At 55.1% G+C, this 18,254-nt stretch overlaps 1 protein-coding gene across 11 annotated transcripts in view; it reads left to right on the top strand.

Moving 5' to 3' along the window:
• ANKRD11 (ankyrin repeat domain containing 11) overlaps positions 1-17,983 on the top strand; it is a 211,216-nt gene extending 193,233 nt beyond the window's left edge. For 7 of the 11 annotated variants that reach the window (XM_070500684.1, XM_070500687.1, XM_070500689.1 and 4 more), the window contains 7 exons: positions 979-1,126; positions 1,601-8,190; positions 11,926-12,024; positions 12,110-12,253; positions 14,610-14,702; positions 14,899-15,033; positions 17,002-17,983. In XM_070500684.1, the coding sequence (XP_070356785.1) occupies positions 979-1,126; positions 1,601-8,190; positions 11,926-12,024; positions 12,110-12,253; positions 14,610-14,702; positions 14,899-15,033; positions 17,002-17,187 (7,395 nt within the window). In that variant the 3' untranslated portion in view covers positions 17,188-17,983. The remainder of the gene's footprint in view (positions 1-978; positions 1,127-1,600; positions 8,191-11,925; positions 12,025-12,109; positions 12,254-14,609; positions 14,703-14,898; positions 15,034-17,001) is intronic. The other 4 variants (XM_044761566.2, XM_070500692.1, XM_070500688.1 and 1 more) reach the window with 3 other exon arrangements.
• Positions 17,984-18,254: the final 271 nt, after the last annotated feature.

The raw sequence follows: 18,254 nt of genomic DNA, 5'->3' as shown, positions 1-18,254 counted from the left end.
TTAGAGGAAGGGGCCATGGGCCAAGGAATGTGGTGGCCTCCAGCCACTGGGGTGGCACTCAGCTGGCAGACAACAAGGACATGGGGACCAGAGTCCCACCACTGCAAGGAACCCTGTGTGCAGGGAAAGGAAGGAGCCAACACCTTGGCCTCTGACCTCCAGGATCCTCAGACTAAGGTGGTTGTGTTGGTTCAAGCAGCAGTGGGACACTCGTCCCCAGGAGGCTCTGTCCTGAGTGATGTACTAGATGAGACAGAGCACGTGAAGAATGCGGTTTGTATTGACCCTTGTGAAAGGTTCTTCCAGTGCTCTAGGCTCAGACTAGACTAAGGTTGAGACTGAATTCGGTATTTGTACTTGAGTTCAGTGAATCAGCTGTCCTGGGTGTGTGACGCACAGGCTGTTAGTTGTAAACAGTTCAACAGGGCTGTTGAAATGTCACTGTGTTTCTGTTCTTCACGTGACTGTCCTTACCCGTGTAAAATAAAGCAAGGAAGAGGTGATCTTATTTTCTAAAATAAATGAAAATATAAAATAAACCTGCTTGCAGAAGCTTGGTCTTTGTTTTCTCTGTTCTGTAACACCGCCTGCTCCTCCCCTCCCCCCCATAAAAAACTTCCCCCTACATAGCCAGAACCTTCCATGACCACTGGACCGCACTGGATGGCAAGCTTGCCATTGGCAGGAGGGGAGCCTATGTGAGAAAATTCTGGGCAAGTGATTGACTCGTTGTGAGGGAGGACTTCTGGAGCTGGGACTGTTCCGCCTGGAGGGGAGCCTGTGAGGGTCCTTCCTGCAGGAGAGGCACAGGTCCAGAGACTCTGCCAGGCATGCTGTGCACACAGCTTGCGGCCTCAGCGTGGGCTGTTTTCTGGTTAAGCACAGGCTCTCTGGACGGTCACAGTTTTACACAGGTATAGTAATAGTGCGTCGGTGTTTCTCAGAAAGCTCCCTCATGTGCCTGCTGCTGTTTTGTAGGTGGTAAAGCTGTTGTTACGATATGGAGGAAATCCTCAGCAAAGCAACAGAAAAGGAGAGACACCACTGAAGGTGGCCAACTCCCCGACCATGGTGAACCTCCTGTTAGGGAAGGGCACCTACACGTCCAGCGAAGAGAGCTCCACTGGTCAGTGGCTGAGTGCTGGGTGTGTGTGCAGGGCGGGGGCGGGAGCAGGTTGTGTGACGCTACAGGGGCGGGGCCTCCCTATAGTGCTGTGATGCCAGAGGCAATGTGCGTTTGCGTCTGCAGACCGGCACAGAGGGTCTCCTCGCCTCCTCAACACCTGCCACTTACAGGAATTTCTGGACTGCGAGGACCCCACCCCGCCTCCAGGGTTCCAGTGTCCAAAAGCCTGCAGGCTTACTACTAAGATGGCAACCCTGTCTTTGTACAAACCTCTCTTTGATGTCCTTCTGCCCATGGTCGGCCTCAGATTTAGCAAATTAAGTGCAGTGCTTCTTTGGGGAAGCCTCCCTCCCTGGGGTGGCTGAGCACTCGGGGTTGGGGGGCCTTTCTCCAGGCCACCTCTGCAGACTCCTTTTCCGTGTCTGTGGAGTTGTTCTGCACCTGCCTTGACATCTCTCATTCTGTTTCCAACAGACAGCTCCGAGGAGGAAGATGCCCCATCATTCGCGCCTTCTAGTTCAGTTGATGGCAATAACACAGACTCTGAATTTGAAAAAGGCCTAAAGCACAAGGCTAAGAATCCAGAGCCCCAGAAAACTGTGACCCCTGTCAAGGATGAGTATGAGTTTGATGAGGATGACGAGCAGGACAGAGTCCCTCCAGTGGATGACAAACACTTACTGAAAAAGGATTACAGGAAAGAAACTAAATCAAATAGTTTTATTTCTATACCCAAAATGGAAGTGAAAAGTTACACTAAAAATAACACAATTGCACCAAAGAAAGCTACTCATCGCATCTTGTCAGACACGTCAGACGAAGAGGATCTCAGTGTCACCGTGGGGACAGGAGAGAAGCTGAGACTCTCTGCACACACGATATTGCCCAGTAACAAAACACGGGAGCCTTCGAATTCCAAGCAGCAGAAGGAAAAAAATAAAGTGAAAAAGAAACGAAAGAAAGAAACAAAAGGCAAAGAAGTGCGGTTTGGGAAAAGGAGCGACAAATTCTGCTCCTCGGAGTCAGAGAGTGAGTCCTCAGGGAGTGGTGAGGACGATGGGGACTCGGTGGGGAGCCCTGGCTGCCTCAAGGAGTCCCCGCTGGTGCTGAAGGACCCCTCCCTGTTCAGCTCCCTGTCTGCCTCCTCCACCTCGTCTCATGGGAGCTCCACTGCCCAGAAGCAGAACCCCAGCCACACAGACCAGCACGCCAAGCACTGGCGGACAGACAATTGGAAAACCATTTCTTCTCCTGCCTGGTCAGAGGTTAGCTCTTTATCAGACTCCACAAGGACGAGACTGACAAGCGAGTCTGACTGCTCCTCTGAGGGCTCCAGTGTGGAGTCACTGAAGCCAGTGAGGAAGAAACAGGAGCATAGGAAGAGGGGTGCCCTGTCCGAGAAAAAGAACTCCTTTCACTCCAGCGTGGACGGCGCCATTCCCAAGCTGGACAAGGAGGGGAAAGTGGTCAAGAAACACAAAACGAAACATAAACACAAAAACAAGGAGAGAGGACTGTGTTCAGTCAGTCAGGAACTCAAACTGAAAAGCTTCACTTATGAGTATGAGGACTCCAAGCAGAGGTCAGATAAGGCTATACTTTTAGACAATGACATTTCTACAGAAAATAAGTTAAAAGTATTGAAGCACGATAGAGACCACTTTAAGAAAGAAGAAAAACTTAGCAAAATGAAGTCAGACGACAAAGAATGGCTCTTTAAAGATGAGATAATCAAGGCCTCCAAAGATGACAAGTCGCTCAGGAGAGTCAGAGACATGAACAAAGACGTGAGCAGGCCTTTCCGAGACGAGAAAGACCGCTCGAATAAAGTGGAAAAGGAGAAGTCAGCGAAGGAAAAGTCTCCCAAAGAGGAAAAACTGAGACTATACAAAGAGGAAAGAAAGAAAAAATCCAAAGACAGGCCTTCAAAATTAGAGAAAAAGAATGATTTTAAAGAGGACAAAATTTCAAAAGAGAAGGAGAAGACTTTCAAAGAAGATAAAGAAAAACTCAAAAAAGAAAAAGTTTATAGGGAAGATTCTGCTTTTGATGACTATTGCAACAAAAGTCAGTTTCTGGAGAATGAAGATACCAAATTCAGCCTTTCTGACGACCAGCAAGACAGGTGGTTTTCTGACTTGTCTGATTCGTCCTTTGATTTCAAAGGGGAAGATAGTTGGGATTCTCCAGTGACAGACTACAGGGACATTAAAAATGACTCCGTGGCAAGGCTGATCTTGGAAACAGTGAAAGAGGACAGCAAGGAGAAGAAGCGGGAGAGCAGAACCCGGGAGAAGCGAGACTACAGCGAAAAGCGGAGCGACAAGGATGCTTTCTTTAGAAAGAAAGACAGGGACTATCTGGATAAAAACTCTGAGAAGAGGAAAGACCAAATTGAAAAGCACAAAAGTATCGCCAGCTATCTTTCAGAAAAAGACAAAAAGAGGAGGGAGTCTGCTGAAGGCGGGCGAGACAGGAAAGACAGGGATCTGAGCGACATCTGCAGGGACAGAAAGGACCCCCTCGAGGGCGCCAAGGAACGGAAGGACGGCAGAGCCAAGCCCGAGGAGGCGTACAGGGAGGACCTGAAGGAGTACAGCTGTGAGAGCATCTTCAAGGACAGGTCTGACTGTGACTTTGGGAAGAATCTGGAGCCTTGGGAAAGGCATCATTCTGTGAGAGAGAAGGAGAAGAAAGATGGCCTTGAGAAGGAGAAGAAAGAAAAAATAAAACTGGAAAAGTATAAAGACAAGTCCAGTGACAAAGATAAGAACGAAAAATCTCTCCTTGAAAAATGTCAGAAGGAGAAAGAATTTGATAAATGTTTTAAAGAGAAAAAAGATACTAAGGAAAAGCATAAAGATACACATAGCAAAGACAAAGAAAGAAAAGCTTCTTTTGACCAAGTTAAAGAAAAAAAGGAGAAGTGTTTCTCTGGAATTATCTCAGAAGACTTCTCTGAAAAAAAAGATGAAAAAAAGGGTAAGGAGAAAAGCTGGTATATTGCAGATATATTCACAGATGAAAGTGAAGATGAAAAAGATGATTATACGGCGAGTGGATTCAAAATTGGAGAGGCCGGTGAAGTGCAGCGGGTGGATGGGCTCCAGGAGAAAGACGACGTGAGGGAGCCGCACCCCTCGGACAGGCACCGGAAGCACTCCGTGGACAGGCAACACTCAGAGAAGCCAAAAGAGAAAGAACCCAAAGAAAAGAGAAGGGACAGAGGAGCCACGGAAGGCGTGAAAGACAAGAAAGAAAAGGCCTTTGAGAAGCACAAAGAGAAGAAGGATAAGGAGTCCACAGACAAATACAAGGACAGGAAGGACCGGGCTTCAGTCGACTCCACTCAGGAAAGGAAGAGCAGACAGAAGCCCCCAGAGAAGGCAGAGAAGAAGCCCTGCGCAGAAGACAAGGCCAAGAGCAGGCACCGGGAGAGGCCAGACAAGGAGCATGGCCGAGAGAGGAAGGCGTCCAAAGGCGTCGAGCTGGAGAGGAGCCTGCTGGAGAAGCTGGAGGAGGAAGCGCTCCGGGAGTGCAGGGAGGACTCCAATGACAGGGCCAGCGAGGTGTCCTCCGACAGCTTCACGGACCGGGGACAGGACCCGGGCCTGAGTGCCCTCCTGGACACGTCCGTCACAGAGCCCCCGGAGGAGAAGGTCAAGGAGAGCTGCCCCCAGGAGAAGCTGAAGGAGAAGGAGAGGCACAGGCACTCGTCCTCCTCCTCCAAGAAAAGCCATGATCGAGAGAGAGGCAAGAAGGAAAAGTCCGAGAGGAAAGACAAGGGTGAGGATTATAAGGAGACGGGCAGCAGGAGGGACTCCAGCCAGTGTGAAAAGGAGTTCCTGGATGCCGACGCCTACAGCATTTCTTACAACACGAAAGCCGACATAGAAGATGAATTAGATAAAACCATTGAATTTTTTTCTACCGAAAAGAAAGACAAAAATGATTCTGAAAGAGAACCTTCCAAGAAAGTAGAAAAGGAACTGAAGCCTTATGGATCTGGTACCATCAACATCCTAAAAGAGAAGAAGAGAAGAGAGAAGCACCGGGAGAAGTGGAGAGATGAGAAGGAGAAACACAGGGACAAGCATGGGGATGGCATCCTGAAACATGCCCGGGAGGAGCACAAGTCTGCAGCCAAAGACAAGGACAGCCCCCCAGGTTCTCTTAGAGAGAGGCCCAGGGACGAGAGCCTGAGACCCAGTGAGGCCAAGCTAAAGGATAAGTCCAAGGAGAATCCAGAGAAGGAGAAGGCAGACTCAGTGAAACTCAGCAATGGAAGCGATAAGCTGCCACCATCCAAAGATGTGGGCAGGAAGGACGTCAGGCCCAGAGAGAAGCTTCTTGGAGACGGTGACCTGATGATGACCAGCTTTGAGAGGATGCTCTCCCAGAAAGACCTGGAGATTGAAGAGCGCCACAAACGGCACAAGGAGAGAATGAAACAGATGGAGAAGATGAGGCACAGGTCTGGCGACCCTAAGCTCAAGGAGAGAGTGAAGTCAGCCGAAGACATGCGTAAGAAGAGTCTGGATGTCCCTCCAAAGAAGCCGCTGGGGCTGGACCCTGCCCTTAAAGACAAGAAGCTCAAGGAGGCGGCTCCTCCTCCTCCAGCCTCTGAGAATAAGCCCCACCTGGGACCAGCTGTGGACGCCAGAGACTGGTTGGCGGGACCTCATATGAAAGAGGTCTTGCCTGCTTCTCCCAGGCCTGATCAGAACCGGCCCACCGGGGTCCCCACCCCTGCGTCAGTAGTGTCCTGCCCCAGCTACGAGGAGGCGATGCACACCCCCAGGACCCCGTCCTGCAGCACTGACGACTACCCCGACCTCGGGTTCGACTGCACAGACCCCCCACCCATCTCTAGCACGTCTGCCAGCGCCTGCTCCCCCTCCTTCTTTGACAGGTTCTCTGGGGCGGCGAGTGGGATTTCAGAAACCCCTAGCCAGACACCCACGAGGCCTGTGTGCACAAACCTTTATCGTTCAGTCTCCGTTGATATCAGGAGGACCCCTGAAGAAGAATTCAGTGTTGGGGACAAGCTGTTCAGACAGCAGAGTGTCCCTACTGCGTCTAGTTTCGACTCGCCAGGGCAGCACTTGGAGGACAAGGCCCCTGTTGCTCCAGGTCCCGCCGAAAAGTTTGCTTGCTTGTCTCCGGGGTATTACTCCCCGGACTATGGCATCCCCTCCCCCAAAGCAGACGGTCTGCACTGCCCGCCTGCAGCTGTGGTCAATGTCACTCCCTCCCCAGAGGGTGCCTTCTCTGGTTTACAAGCAAAGTCCCCCCCTTCACACCGAGATGAGCTTTTGGCTCCATCCATGGAGGGAGCCCTTCCCCCTGACTTGGGCATTCCCCTGGAGGCCACAGAGGACCAGCAGGCCACTGCTGCCATCATCCCCCCTGAGCCCAGCTACTTGGAGCCCCTGGACGAGGGCCCCTTCAGCACGGTCATCACAGAGGAGCCAGTTGAGTGGGCGCACCCTGCTGGCTCAGAGCAAGGTCTCTCTTCCAGCCTAATTGGGACTGCCCCCGAAAACCCTGTCAGCTGGCCCGTGGGGTCAGACCTTCTGCTGAAGTCTCCACAGAGATTCTCAGAGTCCCCAAAACATTTCTGTCCAGCTGCGTCCCTCCACCCTGCTGCCCCAGGGCCCTTCGGTGCCACAGAGCCCCCTTACCCAGGGTCCCCTGCCTCATATCCTCTGTCAGGCACTGAGCCTGGACTCGAGGAGGTCAGAGACACTGCGGTGGAAGCAATCCCGGCTGCTGTCTCCCCTTCAGAAGAACCCACCCCTTTCACCCCTCCCTCCAGGCTGGAGTCCTTCTTCAGTAGCTGCAAGTCGCTTCCGGAAGCACCCCCCGAAGGGCCCCCCGAGCCTGCGTGTGTGACCACCGTGGCTCAGGTGGAGGCTCTGGGGCCCCTGGAAAATAACTTCCTGGAAAATGGTCACAACCTGCCTGTCCTCGGCCAGGTGGAGCCAGTGCCCTGGTCTGACCCCTTTACCACCCCTGTGGACGACTTAGACCTGGGACCCTTCTCACTGCCAGAGCTTCCCCTTCAAACTAAGGACGTTTCCGACGTCGAAACAGAACCTGTAGAAGACAGTCCTCTCATTCCTCCAGAAAATACCCCTGCAGGGGCCCCCATGGTCCTGAATGGTGGGGATGTCGCTGCATCAGCTGCTGAGGAGCAACTCGTGCTGCCCCCTGACCAGCCGGTCACCCGGCTCCCTGCCGAGCCCGAGCCCCTGGAGGAGCCGAAACCCGCCGTGATGCTGAATGCCACGGCAGAAGCAGGGGCTGTGTCAGAGGCGAGGGCTCCTGAGGACTCCAACTCCAGCTTGGGGCCTGTGCCAGCCCTCCCGGAGCAGCTTCCACCAGGGGGTGTTGACGAGGAGGCCGAGTGCCAAGAGCCCTCGGCTGTATCCCACGGTGCACCTGACCCTCCTGTGGACTGCTTGGCACAGGCGGACGGGGCTGGCCCCCATGACACTGCTGGGCTTGAGGGGCCTCCGAGCAGTGTCCTGCCCGAAGCTACAGAACCAGAACCCAAACCCACAGCCGAAGCCCCAAAGGCCCCCAAAGTGGAGGAGATCCCCCAGCGCATGACCAGGAACCGGGCTCAGATGCTGGCCAATCAGAACAAGCAGAGCTCGCCCCCTTCTGAGAAGGAGCCTGCCCCGGCGCCCAGAGCGAAGGGCCGCGGCTCCGAGGAGGAGGACCCGCAGGCCCAGCACCCGCGCAAACGCCGCTTCCAGCGCTCCAGCCAGCAGCTGCAGCAGCACATGAACACGTCCACACAACAGACGCGGGAAGTGATCCAGCAGACGCTGGCTGCCATCGTGGATGCCATCAAGCTGGACGACATCGAGCCTTACCACAGTGACAGGTCCAACCCGTACTTTGAATACTTGCAAATCAGGAAGAAGATTGAAGAGAAGCGGAAGATCCTCTGCTACATCAGCCCGCAGGCACCCCAGTGCTACGCCGAGTATGTCACCTACACGGGCTCCTACCTTCTGGACGGCAAGCCACTCAGCAAGCTGCACATCCCCGTGGTGAGTGCCAGGGGCCGGCCTGAGGGTGTGTCCAGGTGACGGGTCAGGACCCTGTTTACTGTGTGTCTGAATGCGAACGTCAAGCTTGAGGATGCCAGAGCTTAGGACAGGTGTGGCGCCATCCTGGGGACCAGGCTTCAACACGAGGTCCACGTCAACACAGCATCTCTGGGTCAGGACACCTGCTTCCTTTCCTGTTTGTCATTCACCACTTGTCCCATGTCAGCTCCCGATCCAGTGCCCTACAGGGTCACTGCCTGCCCAGCCCTCAGGACTACCCCAGCACCCTCCTAACTGTCACCCAGCTCCCTGTCTGCTGCGCCCTGTGGACCTCCAGCTAGAGCCCTCCAGTGCTGCTGGGTCCCTGGTCTCCCAACCTCCTTCCCTGGGACTGGGGCTGACCAAGGCCTGCACCCTGTGTTGGGCACCCCTGCACACAGTCCCCCTTTCTGCAGCTCAGTCTCTCCTGTCAGCTCCCTTCAACAGCCCGAGGCCTCCACGGGACATCCAGCCTGGCTGCAAGCCCGACCCCTCCCTTGAGCCCTCCACGCCTCTGTCCTGGTTCCCAGCGGCCCCGGCGCCTTTGCCACCTCCTTGAAGCTCTCCTTTCATCAGGCTTCCAGCTTCCCCGCCTAGCAGGCCTGTTCTCAGCCAGCACCCCAGCCCACCTCTCTTTTCATCCTCATGTCCAAATGTCACCAAAAGGGGACATGTCCAAATCCCACCATGCACACCACCCTCCGCCCCATCCTCGCATGCCAATGTCTGGGCTGTCAGCAAACCCTGATGAACAGGACTCTGTGGGCAACAGGCCTCTCACATCGCTGCTTCCCCTGCTCCACCCTCCCCTGGGTTGGCTCTTGCTTCCTCCTTGCCCATGGGGGTCTGTTCTTAGCACAGCAGGCACAGGGATTCTTGTGGAGTAGAGCCAGGGTGCCCCCGCCACGCCCCCCTCCCCCCGTCCCCGCCCCCATTCCCTGGGCTCCGAGGACCCAGGCTCATGGTGCTCTCCACGTGTTGCTGATTTACACCGTGTGCCCCTTGAGGTGCTTTGTGCTCTTGACCCTGCCACCCCCTTGAAGAAAAGCCAGGACTTCTTTTTGCTTTATCCATTCAGCCTAGGGTGGGCCTCTGTCATGGCGATCAAGTGAATGCTGGTCCCCTGGGAGGCCTGGGCACGCAGCCCACACAGCCAGTCTCGAGGGAACTTCGTCCTGAAGGAGAGTCTCATGGGATATGTGTGCTGCTGCCAGACGTCAGTGTTCTGAGAGTCGCACCCATGCTGGCTTCACCAGGCAGAACACTCACTTCCTGGGACTGACAGCCAGCGTCTTCTGAATGAAGACGAGTGGCCTTGAGCACCAGGTGCAAAGGGTGAGGGCCAGGGGCACCACTGCCTGGACCACCACCCTCCCTGCCTAGCCCAGCCTACGTTTTGTCCCCTGAGCACAGCTAGCTTTGAACCCAGAAGAATGTCACCAGCGTCACTCTCCCTTCTCCTGGTCCCCTCGCCCGAGAAGCCCGGGGAGGCCACCCTGCACTTCTCTGGCCTGGGAGCCTTCAGCTGCCTGGCTCATCTGGGTCACCAGATTCAAAAAACCTGGCCTGAGCTTTCTGTTCAGTGAGACTTCCCTGTTTGTTTAAATTTTAGTTATTGAAACAAAAGAGTGCCGTGAGCACCCTAGAAAGTTTAGAAATTCTGGAGAAAGGAAACCAATAGAGGTCACTCCTCCTACCCCAGAGTTCACCCCGTCAGTGGTCCCTGCATCTCCTTCTCTCTTCTCTTCTGCTGGGACTTAGGCCTTTCTGGAAGAAAGCTCCATTTTACTTCCCAGTGCCACATAATTTGAGCAGCCAGGCTGTCAGGGCAGGGCAGGTGGAGGGCAGCTGTTCCTGTTTTTCACCAGGCCAGAGGCCTGGGGCAAAACAACCCAGAGCAAGAAATACTCATGCCTAGACACGCCCCTTTCATTGCACTTGCATCACCTCCAGGCCACCCAGGTGGAGTCAGACGAGGAAGGTGCAGGGGACCCCATGGGGCTGGGTGCGTCGAGGCAGAAGACGGCGCAGGGGAAAGGGTGTGTGACCGGGGGGGAGCTAGCGAGATGTTTTAATTTCTCATTTTGAGCTGATTTTAGACTGACGGAAAAGTTGAAAGCACAAAGCGTGTTTGTGGCTCCTTGCTTGGCCTCCTGGATGTGGCAGGTCACCCGCCTCGTCCTCCAAGACCTGACACTCAAGCGTGTGGATGAGGTAGTTGGTCTGACGTCCACAACTGGACTGAGGTTCCATGTTTTTGGCGAGAACCCACAGATGTGACGTGAGGCCTCGGTGCCTTGAGTCGCGTCCCCAGTGTCATCAGTCCTGTAGTGTTGGCCCAGGTCCCCTGACGGCTCCCCTGTGCAGTCCTGTCTTTCCCTTTGTGGTTGGAACATATTTTGGGGAAGATACTTTGGGACTCCATCAGTTCTGTTTTCCTCGAGCGTCTGCCGCCTAGTTTCAGTTTCTGCAGGGGATCTCATCTGCAGGTTACTCTGTGGTCGGGCCTAATGCCGATTCTCCGTTTCTCTCTCCTCCGTCTGGTGATTGGAGTTCTCCTAGAGGCTGTGGGTTCTGATCCAACGTGAGTTACCATCATTGATTTTGTGTGCACATTGTTCCAGCCGTGGCTGTAGGAGCTCCTTCAAGTTGCCCCATCTTTTTTGAGCACACTCTCACTTTCTGGCCCCACGAGATGGTCCAGCTCTTCTTGTGCTTTTCCTGCCTCAGCCCTGTCATCAATCGTGTGGTCTCTTCTGGTGGGAATGGTGTTGAGAAACGAAGTCCTGGGCACGGGGTGTGCTCACTGTCCTGGGTGACATAGCGCCCAGCCCTCGGCGGACAGAACCAGGGCCTATGTGTGCTGCTCCGCATCCCTCCAGCTGGGTCTGCTGCAGAAACCCTGACTCCATCATGTGTTGCACCTTCTTTCTGCACGAGAGAGACCCAGTGCTGCTTCTCTGCAGTGTGGGCACTGACCTGCTCACTCTGGCGCACGTGTTCTGGGTCAGAAGTGCTGGCCCCCCATGAGGAGCGCCTTCATGCTTAGAGGACGGCGTTTGCGCTGGTTCTTCGGGTCTCCACCCACTGTGTCTTTCCCCAGTGACTTAGGGAGCTCTCTCTTCCCCTGGCTGATGCCCTATTGAGAGAGTCGTGCTCACTGGTCGCATTTGTGTTCCCTCTTGGCACCCACGTCCCCGTTGCTTTAATGGATTATTTGGGGGTATGTGAAACCTCACTGTAGATGAAGGAAGCTCAGTGCTCGCCCTCTCCTCTCCCAGCGCCCTCTCTTGTTCATGCCTTGTCTGTCATGTTTCTTCCACACAGGCAGCCCTGTGTACATATTCTTTGTCTCCTCTTCTTTCTTGCAAGAAGGGCAGCAGTGTAGACACACTCTGCACCTTGCTTTTCCCTTCACACCATCTCTGGAACTCACTCGCCTCGTTCTTTTTTACCACTGCGTAGTCCTCCTCTTGGGCGGAGCGGGGTGGGGGGTGTGCCTTAGTTGCTTCACTTGCTCCCTATCTTCAAGCATCTAGTTGTTTCCAGGGAGGGCCTGGTGCATCCATGTTTTGGTGTGACCAGGGGTATGTCTTCAGGGCAGACGCCTACAAGCGGCATTGCTGGGTCCCTTGGGCTCTTGGTGCAGGTTCGTGGTCCCCACTAATCCCTCCCTCTCACCCTCTCCAACTGCAGATTGCACCCCCTCCCTCGCTGGCGGAGCCCCTGAAGGAGCTGTTCAAGCAGCAAGAGGCCGTGAGGGGGAAGCTGCGTCTCCAGCACAGCATCGAGCGGGTAAGAGGAGACCGGGTGTGAGGGGCCTGGGCCCAGGGGCCTCTGGCCCTTGTTAGTCTTGGCTCATCCAGCTCCTCTCCTCCAGGAAAAGCTGATCGTCTCCTGTGAGCAAGAGATCCTGCGGGTTCACTGCCGGGCAGCAAGGACCATTGCGAACCAGGCGGTGCCGTTCAGCGCCTGCACCATGCTGCTGGACTCTGAGGTCTACAACATGCCACTGGAGAGCCAGGTCGGTGTCGCCCAGGCTGGGCACGCACTCCTGTTTCCCAGGAAGAGCTGGGCCTTCCAGGCTGTGGCTGCACCACAGGCAGCGAGTGGGAGGCGCCCACAGACCCCAGCCTGGTTACGTGGGCATGCCGCAGGGGCCAGATTCGCTAGTCCGCCTCAGAGATGGGGAAAGCAGGGTGACGGGGCAACAGTGCACTCAGTGCTGGTGTTATAAGATGCCACCTGGATCTGCAAGTCCCCATTCCAGGGTCTACCATGTGCAGGCGCCCAGGTCACGGGGCTGGGCCTCAGTAAGTTTCAGTCACTTTGAGTTATTTAGATTTTCCTCTAAAACATAGACATGATTAGGACGGGGGGGTCCCAGCCCCGTCTGTTGCTGTGAGCAGCGAAGGCTCCATAGGAGGGATCATGCTGGGGACACTGGTGGCCTTGCGCCAGCCTGGTGACAGGGGCAGCAAGGCAGAGCAGCCAAGGGCCAAGAGGTGTAGGAGCCTGGGCTGCTCAGCAGAGCAGTGCTCCCCCTCACTGGTCCTACGCCCCGGGCGCTGTTACTGCAGAATGGACCCATTAGGCTGGGCTGGGCTGGGCCGGGCAGCAGGGGCCAGAGCACTGCCATCCATGCAAACACTGGCTCGCCTCGACCGTCCTCCAGAGTGGCCTGGCCTTGTCCACTCCTGTGGCCATCCCGCCACCTCAGGGTTAGATTTGTCCCACATGGTCAAACCCTGTGCTTCCCCTGCCCGATGGGGCCTGTCAGTAAACGTGTGGGCACCCCCACCCCACAGTCTCCCCGCCTCTCTGCCCGCTGTGGTGCAGGACTGCTCCCATACTTGAAGGGGCCACTCCCAGCCTCAGGAGTTTCCAGCTGCCTCCTGACCTATCTCGTATGTGTCCCCTGTCCTCCATCCTGAGCCTGCTGCTGCCCGCTGCACTCAGGCCTGGCTGCCTGAGGCTGTCTGCCTGGGCTTGACTCCCGGGATTCTCTTCCCCACAACCACTAAGACCTTTTGACAGCAGCTCAGATGCATCAGTCTGGGCTTGCCCTGTGCCCCCGGCCCCTGCTCACCTGGGCTTGCCTGGACACTGTTGTTCCCTCGGGCCTGTCCTGCTGCCCCTTCACTGTTCAGGCCTTGGTGCCAAGTGCCCCTCCTGACAGATGTTCCCCATGGTCCCCTGGCCAGCGTGAGCCCCTGCTGCAGCCCAGGCTCCTGGGGGATCGCATGGACCCCTGGAGTTGCAAGCCTCATTCCCAGGCTGGCTGTGTGGCCACACAGTGGTTCAGTGGTTTTTAGTTAAAAACTTTTTTATTAGTGCATTAAAGATTTTCCCACTCACTTACATACAGTCTTCAAGGATATCTCTTAAAAACTCTCCTCATTTGATGTACTATGCATAATGACAAGTTTTTTCTAAAGCAACATTTGGTGACAAGCCATAAAACGAGGTTTGGTTGGGAACTGAATAATTACTTCAGGAATTGGGTGTCTGGAAGTTTCACTTTTTGTATTTAAATGAAAAAAGAAAAGGAATCTGCTAATCTTTAAGGGATTTCCTGGGTTGCTTCTGAATGTGAGAGAGGAGGTCTCGGGCTCCAGCTCTTCCCTCAGGTGTGCGGCCTGTGCTCAGCCTCGGTGCAGCTGTGTGTGGCTGTGGCGAGAGACTGCTGTGTTAACCTTGTCAGCGTGACGGTCGCCCTCACCCGGGGGAGACCCTGCAAACCCAGACAGCAGGAGACTGCAAGAGCCACCTGCTTGCCTGTCTCCTCCATCCCCGTTGGTAAACCACAGCCCATCATGCACACAGATGCTGCTGTTTGTGAGGACGGTGATGGCAAGTTAGCACTCCTGTAGAGTGAAACCAAGGGCTGGCCCTCGGCCACCTCAGGCCTCTCAGACATCCTTTTCAAAGAAAAAAATTACCTCGTTTTTACAAACAGAAGGAATTGAAGCATGCCATTGCCAGCTTTACCGTGTGCCTCCATGTGGCCTGCAAAGGAAGCCGAGGCTGGAGTCTGAGGGGCCCCGTCTGTCTCCTCCCAGAACGCATATCTCCTCCATGGGGGTCATAACAGACATGTAGGACGCCCTCCTGGGGGCTCCTGAGTCACCCCCAGGCAGCTCCACCACAGACATCGTGGGAACAGTGTGTCTGGGACGGCCCCATGGCCGCCTCAGGCGTGTTATGAAAGCGGTTTGGGGCAGGGATGGTCCTGCCGCTGGGTCCCAGGGCACGTGGACAGTGCATGGACTTGGGATAAGGCTGCAGCTCCAGCTCTTCACGCAGCACATGGCAGGTGGGCCTCCGCCGTGCCCTCCTCGCTCTTCCCTGGCCAACGTCCACATCTCTTTCCCCACCAGGGAGACGAGAACAAGTCAGTGCGGGATCGGTTCAACGCCCGCCAGTTCATCTCCTGGCTCCAGGACGTGGATGACAAGTATGACCGCATGAAGGTGAGTGCTCCTTGCTCCCTGAGCTGCCACTGGGCTGGGAGCCCCCAGGAGTCTTCTGGGGTGGGGGGAGGCTGCTGCCGGGCCGGGTTTGGAGGTGACAGTTTGAGACGCTCTCTGAACGCAGCTAACACTCTCTGGGAGCCAAGGTCTCCCCACCCCCATGTTGCCTCCTTAGAGTGTCTTCCCTCCTGTCCAGGTGTGCGGGGAGCAGCTCCTGTCACCAGCTGGCGGTCAGACCTCTGTGGGACCCCACCTTGAGCCCTCCTCAAAGGTCACAGCACACACCCATCACCACTGCTCTGGACGTGCTGACCAGTGCAGCAGGCAGAGGGTGGGTGGGAGATAGAGAGATTAGCAAGTAAGATGCAAGTCCTCACCAGCAGTTGCTAGGGTTGCACATCGGGTCACCCAGGAGAGCCAAGTGAAAACTCACTACCAAGCACGTGCCAGTTACAGGATCTCACATGCACGTTAGCACCCCCCGGAAGCTCCACGAGGCAGGCCATGTGGGCCGTGCCTGCTGCTCCTCCCCCTGGGAGCCAGAGAACCAATGGGGTGAGCCCAGGCTCCCCACGCCACCCCTGTTCTTGGAGAGTAAGACGGTGTTTCCAGCCACACCCATGTCCCTTAGACCTCAGTGACCCACGAACATGGCCCTGCAGCCATGCACACAGGGAGGTGTTGGCACTGAAAGCCCAGAGAGGGACCGCCGAGCCCACGTGTCACCTTGTGGGTGTGTGTCTGACAGACCCCGAGGCGCTGGTGTAGTCACATCTCACTCTCCGCCCACCAGCCAGGCTTGAAGGAGCCACAGGAAGACTTTCCTATAAAAAGAGAAGTGATATTTGACGACATTAAAAGTAGACTCTGAACATTAAAAATGCTACATACATCTAATTTCTTTAATGTGCTAAGAACTTACAAACTAATAAGAAAAAGGTGGATAGAGAAAGAAACTAGTGAAGTGTATAGAGTCAGTGCAGGAAGATGAAATGGCCACACCTTCACAAAAAGATGTTTCATGTGACCACTCATTTCAGAACCTGAGGTCACGAGATCCTATGTAGGAGACAGACTGCTGGCCCATGCCTGCAGTCCTGGGGCTGGCGCCACTGGTGGCCTGTAGGTAAATGGACAGTAGCTGTCACATTCCACAGCGTTCTGGCTGCCTCACTGTGGTCATTCAGAACTCAGGGGTCTGCACAATGTTCACTGGAACAGTCCCGTCAAATGGAAACCCAGAAGCCCATCAGTGATGCAGTGTGCATGGTGCTGGGGCGCGCGCCAAGGCCGAAAGGCTGTAGGGCATCGTCCCTGCGGGCACACGCAGCCCGCGAGCGAGTGCTGGCCTGAGTCTCACCGAGGACCCGAGTCCTTCCTGAGGCCGCACACTCCAGCACAGGCGTGCCTGCCACAGCCCACGGTGGCTGTTTGCAGAGACTGGAGAGGGAGGAGGACTGGCATCCTCCGCGCTTCCTAAAGCAAGTTAGAGACTGATAGCCACCCCGGGTCCTGTGTGCACATCTAAGGGAAGATGAGGATTTTCCAGCCCCATCACATACCGCCAGACTTTGTTGGCACGACCGTGTTCACATGTCCGAGGCCCCGCCACGTTCAGAACTCCCCTATTTCCCAAGGTGCGTCCCACCCAGACCCGCATGCTCATCTGGTCAGGTCCCATTGCAAGAATCTGATTAGAGTCATTATTCAGTTTTCAACTTTCTACCTGCTTTATGTGAAAGACTTAAATAGTCCTAACTGCTCACCATTATTTAGTGCCTATTAACAGCATACCCACGAATATTAAACACTTTAATACTAAACCCCAGATAACACTTTAAAAATTAAAAGGCATAATTCCCACTATAAATGCAAATGAAACCAACATCACCAGCCATAAATAAGATAACTGTAAAACAAAAATGGAAAAGCAGAGTGGTTACAAATTCCAATTAAATGTTGTGGCGAAGTGCACAGGGTGGGGGCACAGGGCAGGGACAGACCCCCGTGTGGTCAGCACCACTGCTGAGCAGGACCACCCCTGAGGGAGGATAGACCCAAATGTGAAGAGGCCAGGGGCAGTCAGGTGCCTGCAGGACGGCCCTGGGGGCCATGCAGAGGCGCAGGCCACCACAGCCATAGCTCAGCCCGGGTCCCGACCCCAGTTCTCTCAGTGGGGGTTTCGGCAGGGAGAGCAGGCAGTGGGGGCCCAGTGCTCCTGCTCAGGCAGCCGGGGGGCGGCTGGGAGGCGGTCAGGGTCTTGCCTCCGCTTTCCTCACCTGCTGTGTCCCCTGTGCAGACATGTCTCCTGATGCGGCAGCAGCACGAGGCTGCGGCCCTCAACGCTGTGCAGAGGATGGAGTGGCAGCTGAAGGTCCAGGAGCTGGACCCTGCAGGGCACAAGTCCCTGTGCGTGAACGAGGTGCCCTCCTTCTACGTGCCCATGGTCGACGTCAACGACGACTTCGTGCTTCTGCCAGCCTGACGCACCATGGGATGGCCGCACAGAACACAGGCGCGGGCCACACATCTGCCCGGTGCTGCTGCCACGTCCGAGCAGCAGGAGACCTTGTCCCTCAGGTGGGGACACCCAGGGAGAAACCCCGCACTTTGCCCCCTGGAGCGTGGCCCTTTTATACCAGCCGCTGCAGTAGGACAAGGAGACTGGGGGGGCATAGACATGGCGGCCTTGGGGTCTGTTTTCCAGCCAGCTGCACAGGCATTTCAGGAGCTGCAGAACGGAGTGCGTTTTTTAAAATTTCTTGTTCCATTCTGATCAACTAAAGGAAATAAAATTAAGGTTTCCACCCCTCAGAAACAGTGACTCTGGGTTGGAGGGCAAGGGGAGTGCCGTCCTGGCCACTGCCCTGTTGCCACGGAGCCGCCAATGGCCGCAGGCCTCCAACTGGGCCTGGGACGCTGTGCCGAGCGACGCCCGGCTGCGCCGCCCACCCGCCTGTCACAGGACACAGAGCCAGGACTCTCCGGTTGTGTTTTTAATGGAGTCAAATCCACGTGGTTTGTATATTTTTTCCTTTAATCTTGGGCATTTTGTTTCTCTTTCTGAGAACATAACTTGAAACACTACAGAGCCAATAATCATATAAAAAGTGTTCCCGTAAACGCTGTACAGTTTTATACACATTCACAATGTACTTTTGCTGCCTTCTAGATAATTTATTTTGCAACACATTACTGCACAGTTGTAAATAACTTATGTACTGTAACGTCACTTCAGTTATGTGTAAAGAAATAAATAAATTAATTAAATGCTCTTTGTACATGACAGTCCCCTCCCTGGGAGGGGCCGACATGCAGGACTGCGACACGAGGGGTTGCGCCACTGAAAACTCCAATGTCCTCAACTTTTTTCCTCCCTAATTATTAGCTTTTAATTTTGGAACAAATTATACTTTCCTGCCCTTCCTGGGCCCTAAGGGGCCGTGCCCCTCTGCCTGAGGAGCTGCTCAGCTCAAGTCAGGAGGTGCTGGCTGGGGAGGTGAGGGCTGGGGGGGATCCCTGTGTTCTCCACATCCCTCCCCGCAGGTGGAC

This window comes from Equus asinus, chromosome 28 (assembly GCF_041296235.1).
Source record: "Equus asinus isolate D_3611 breed Donkey chromosome 28, EquAss-T2T_v2, whole genome shotgun sequence".
Lineage (NCBI taxonomy): Eukaryota > Metazoa > Chordata > Mammalia > Perissodactyla > Equidae > Equus > Equus asinus.
Note: the sequence above shows the minus strand (reverse complement) of the source record. Positions and strands in the feature narration are given on the sequence as shown.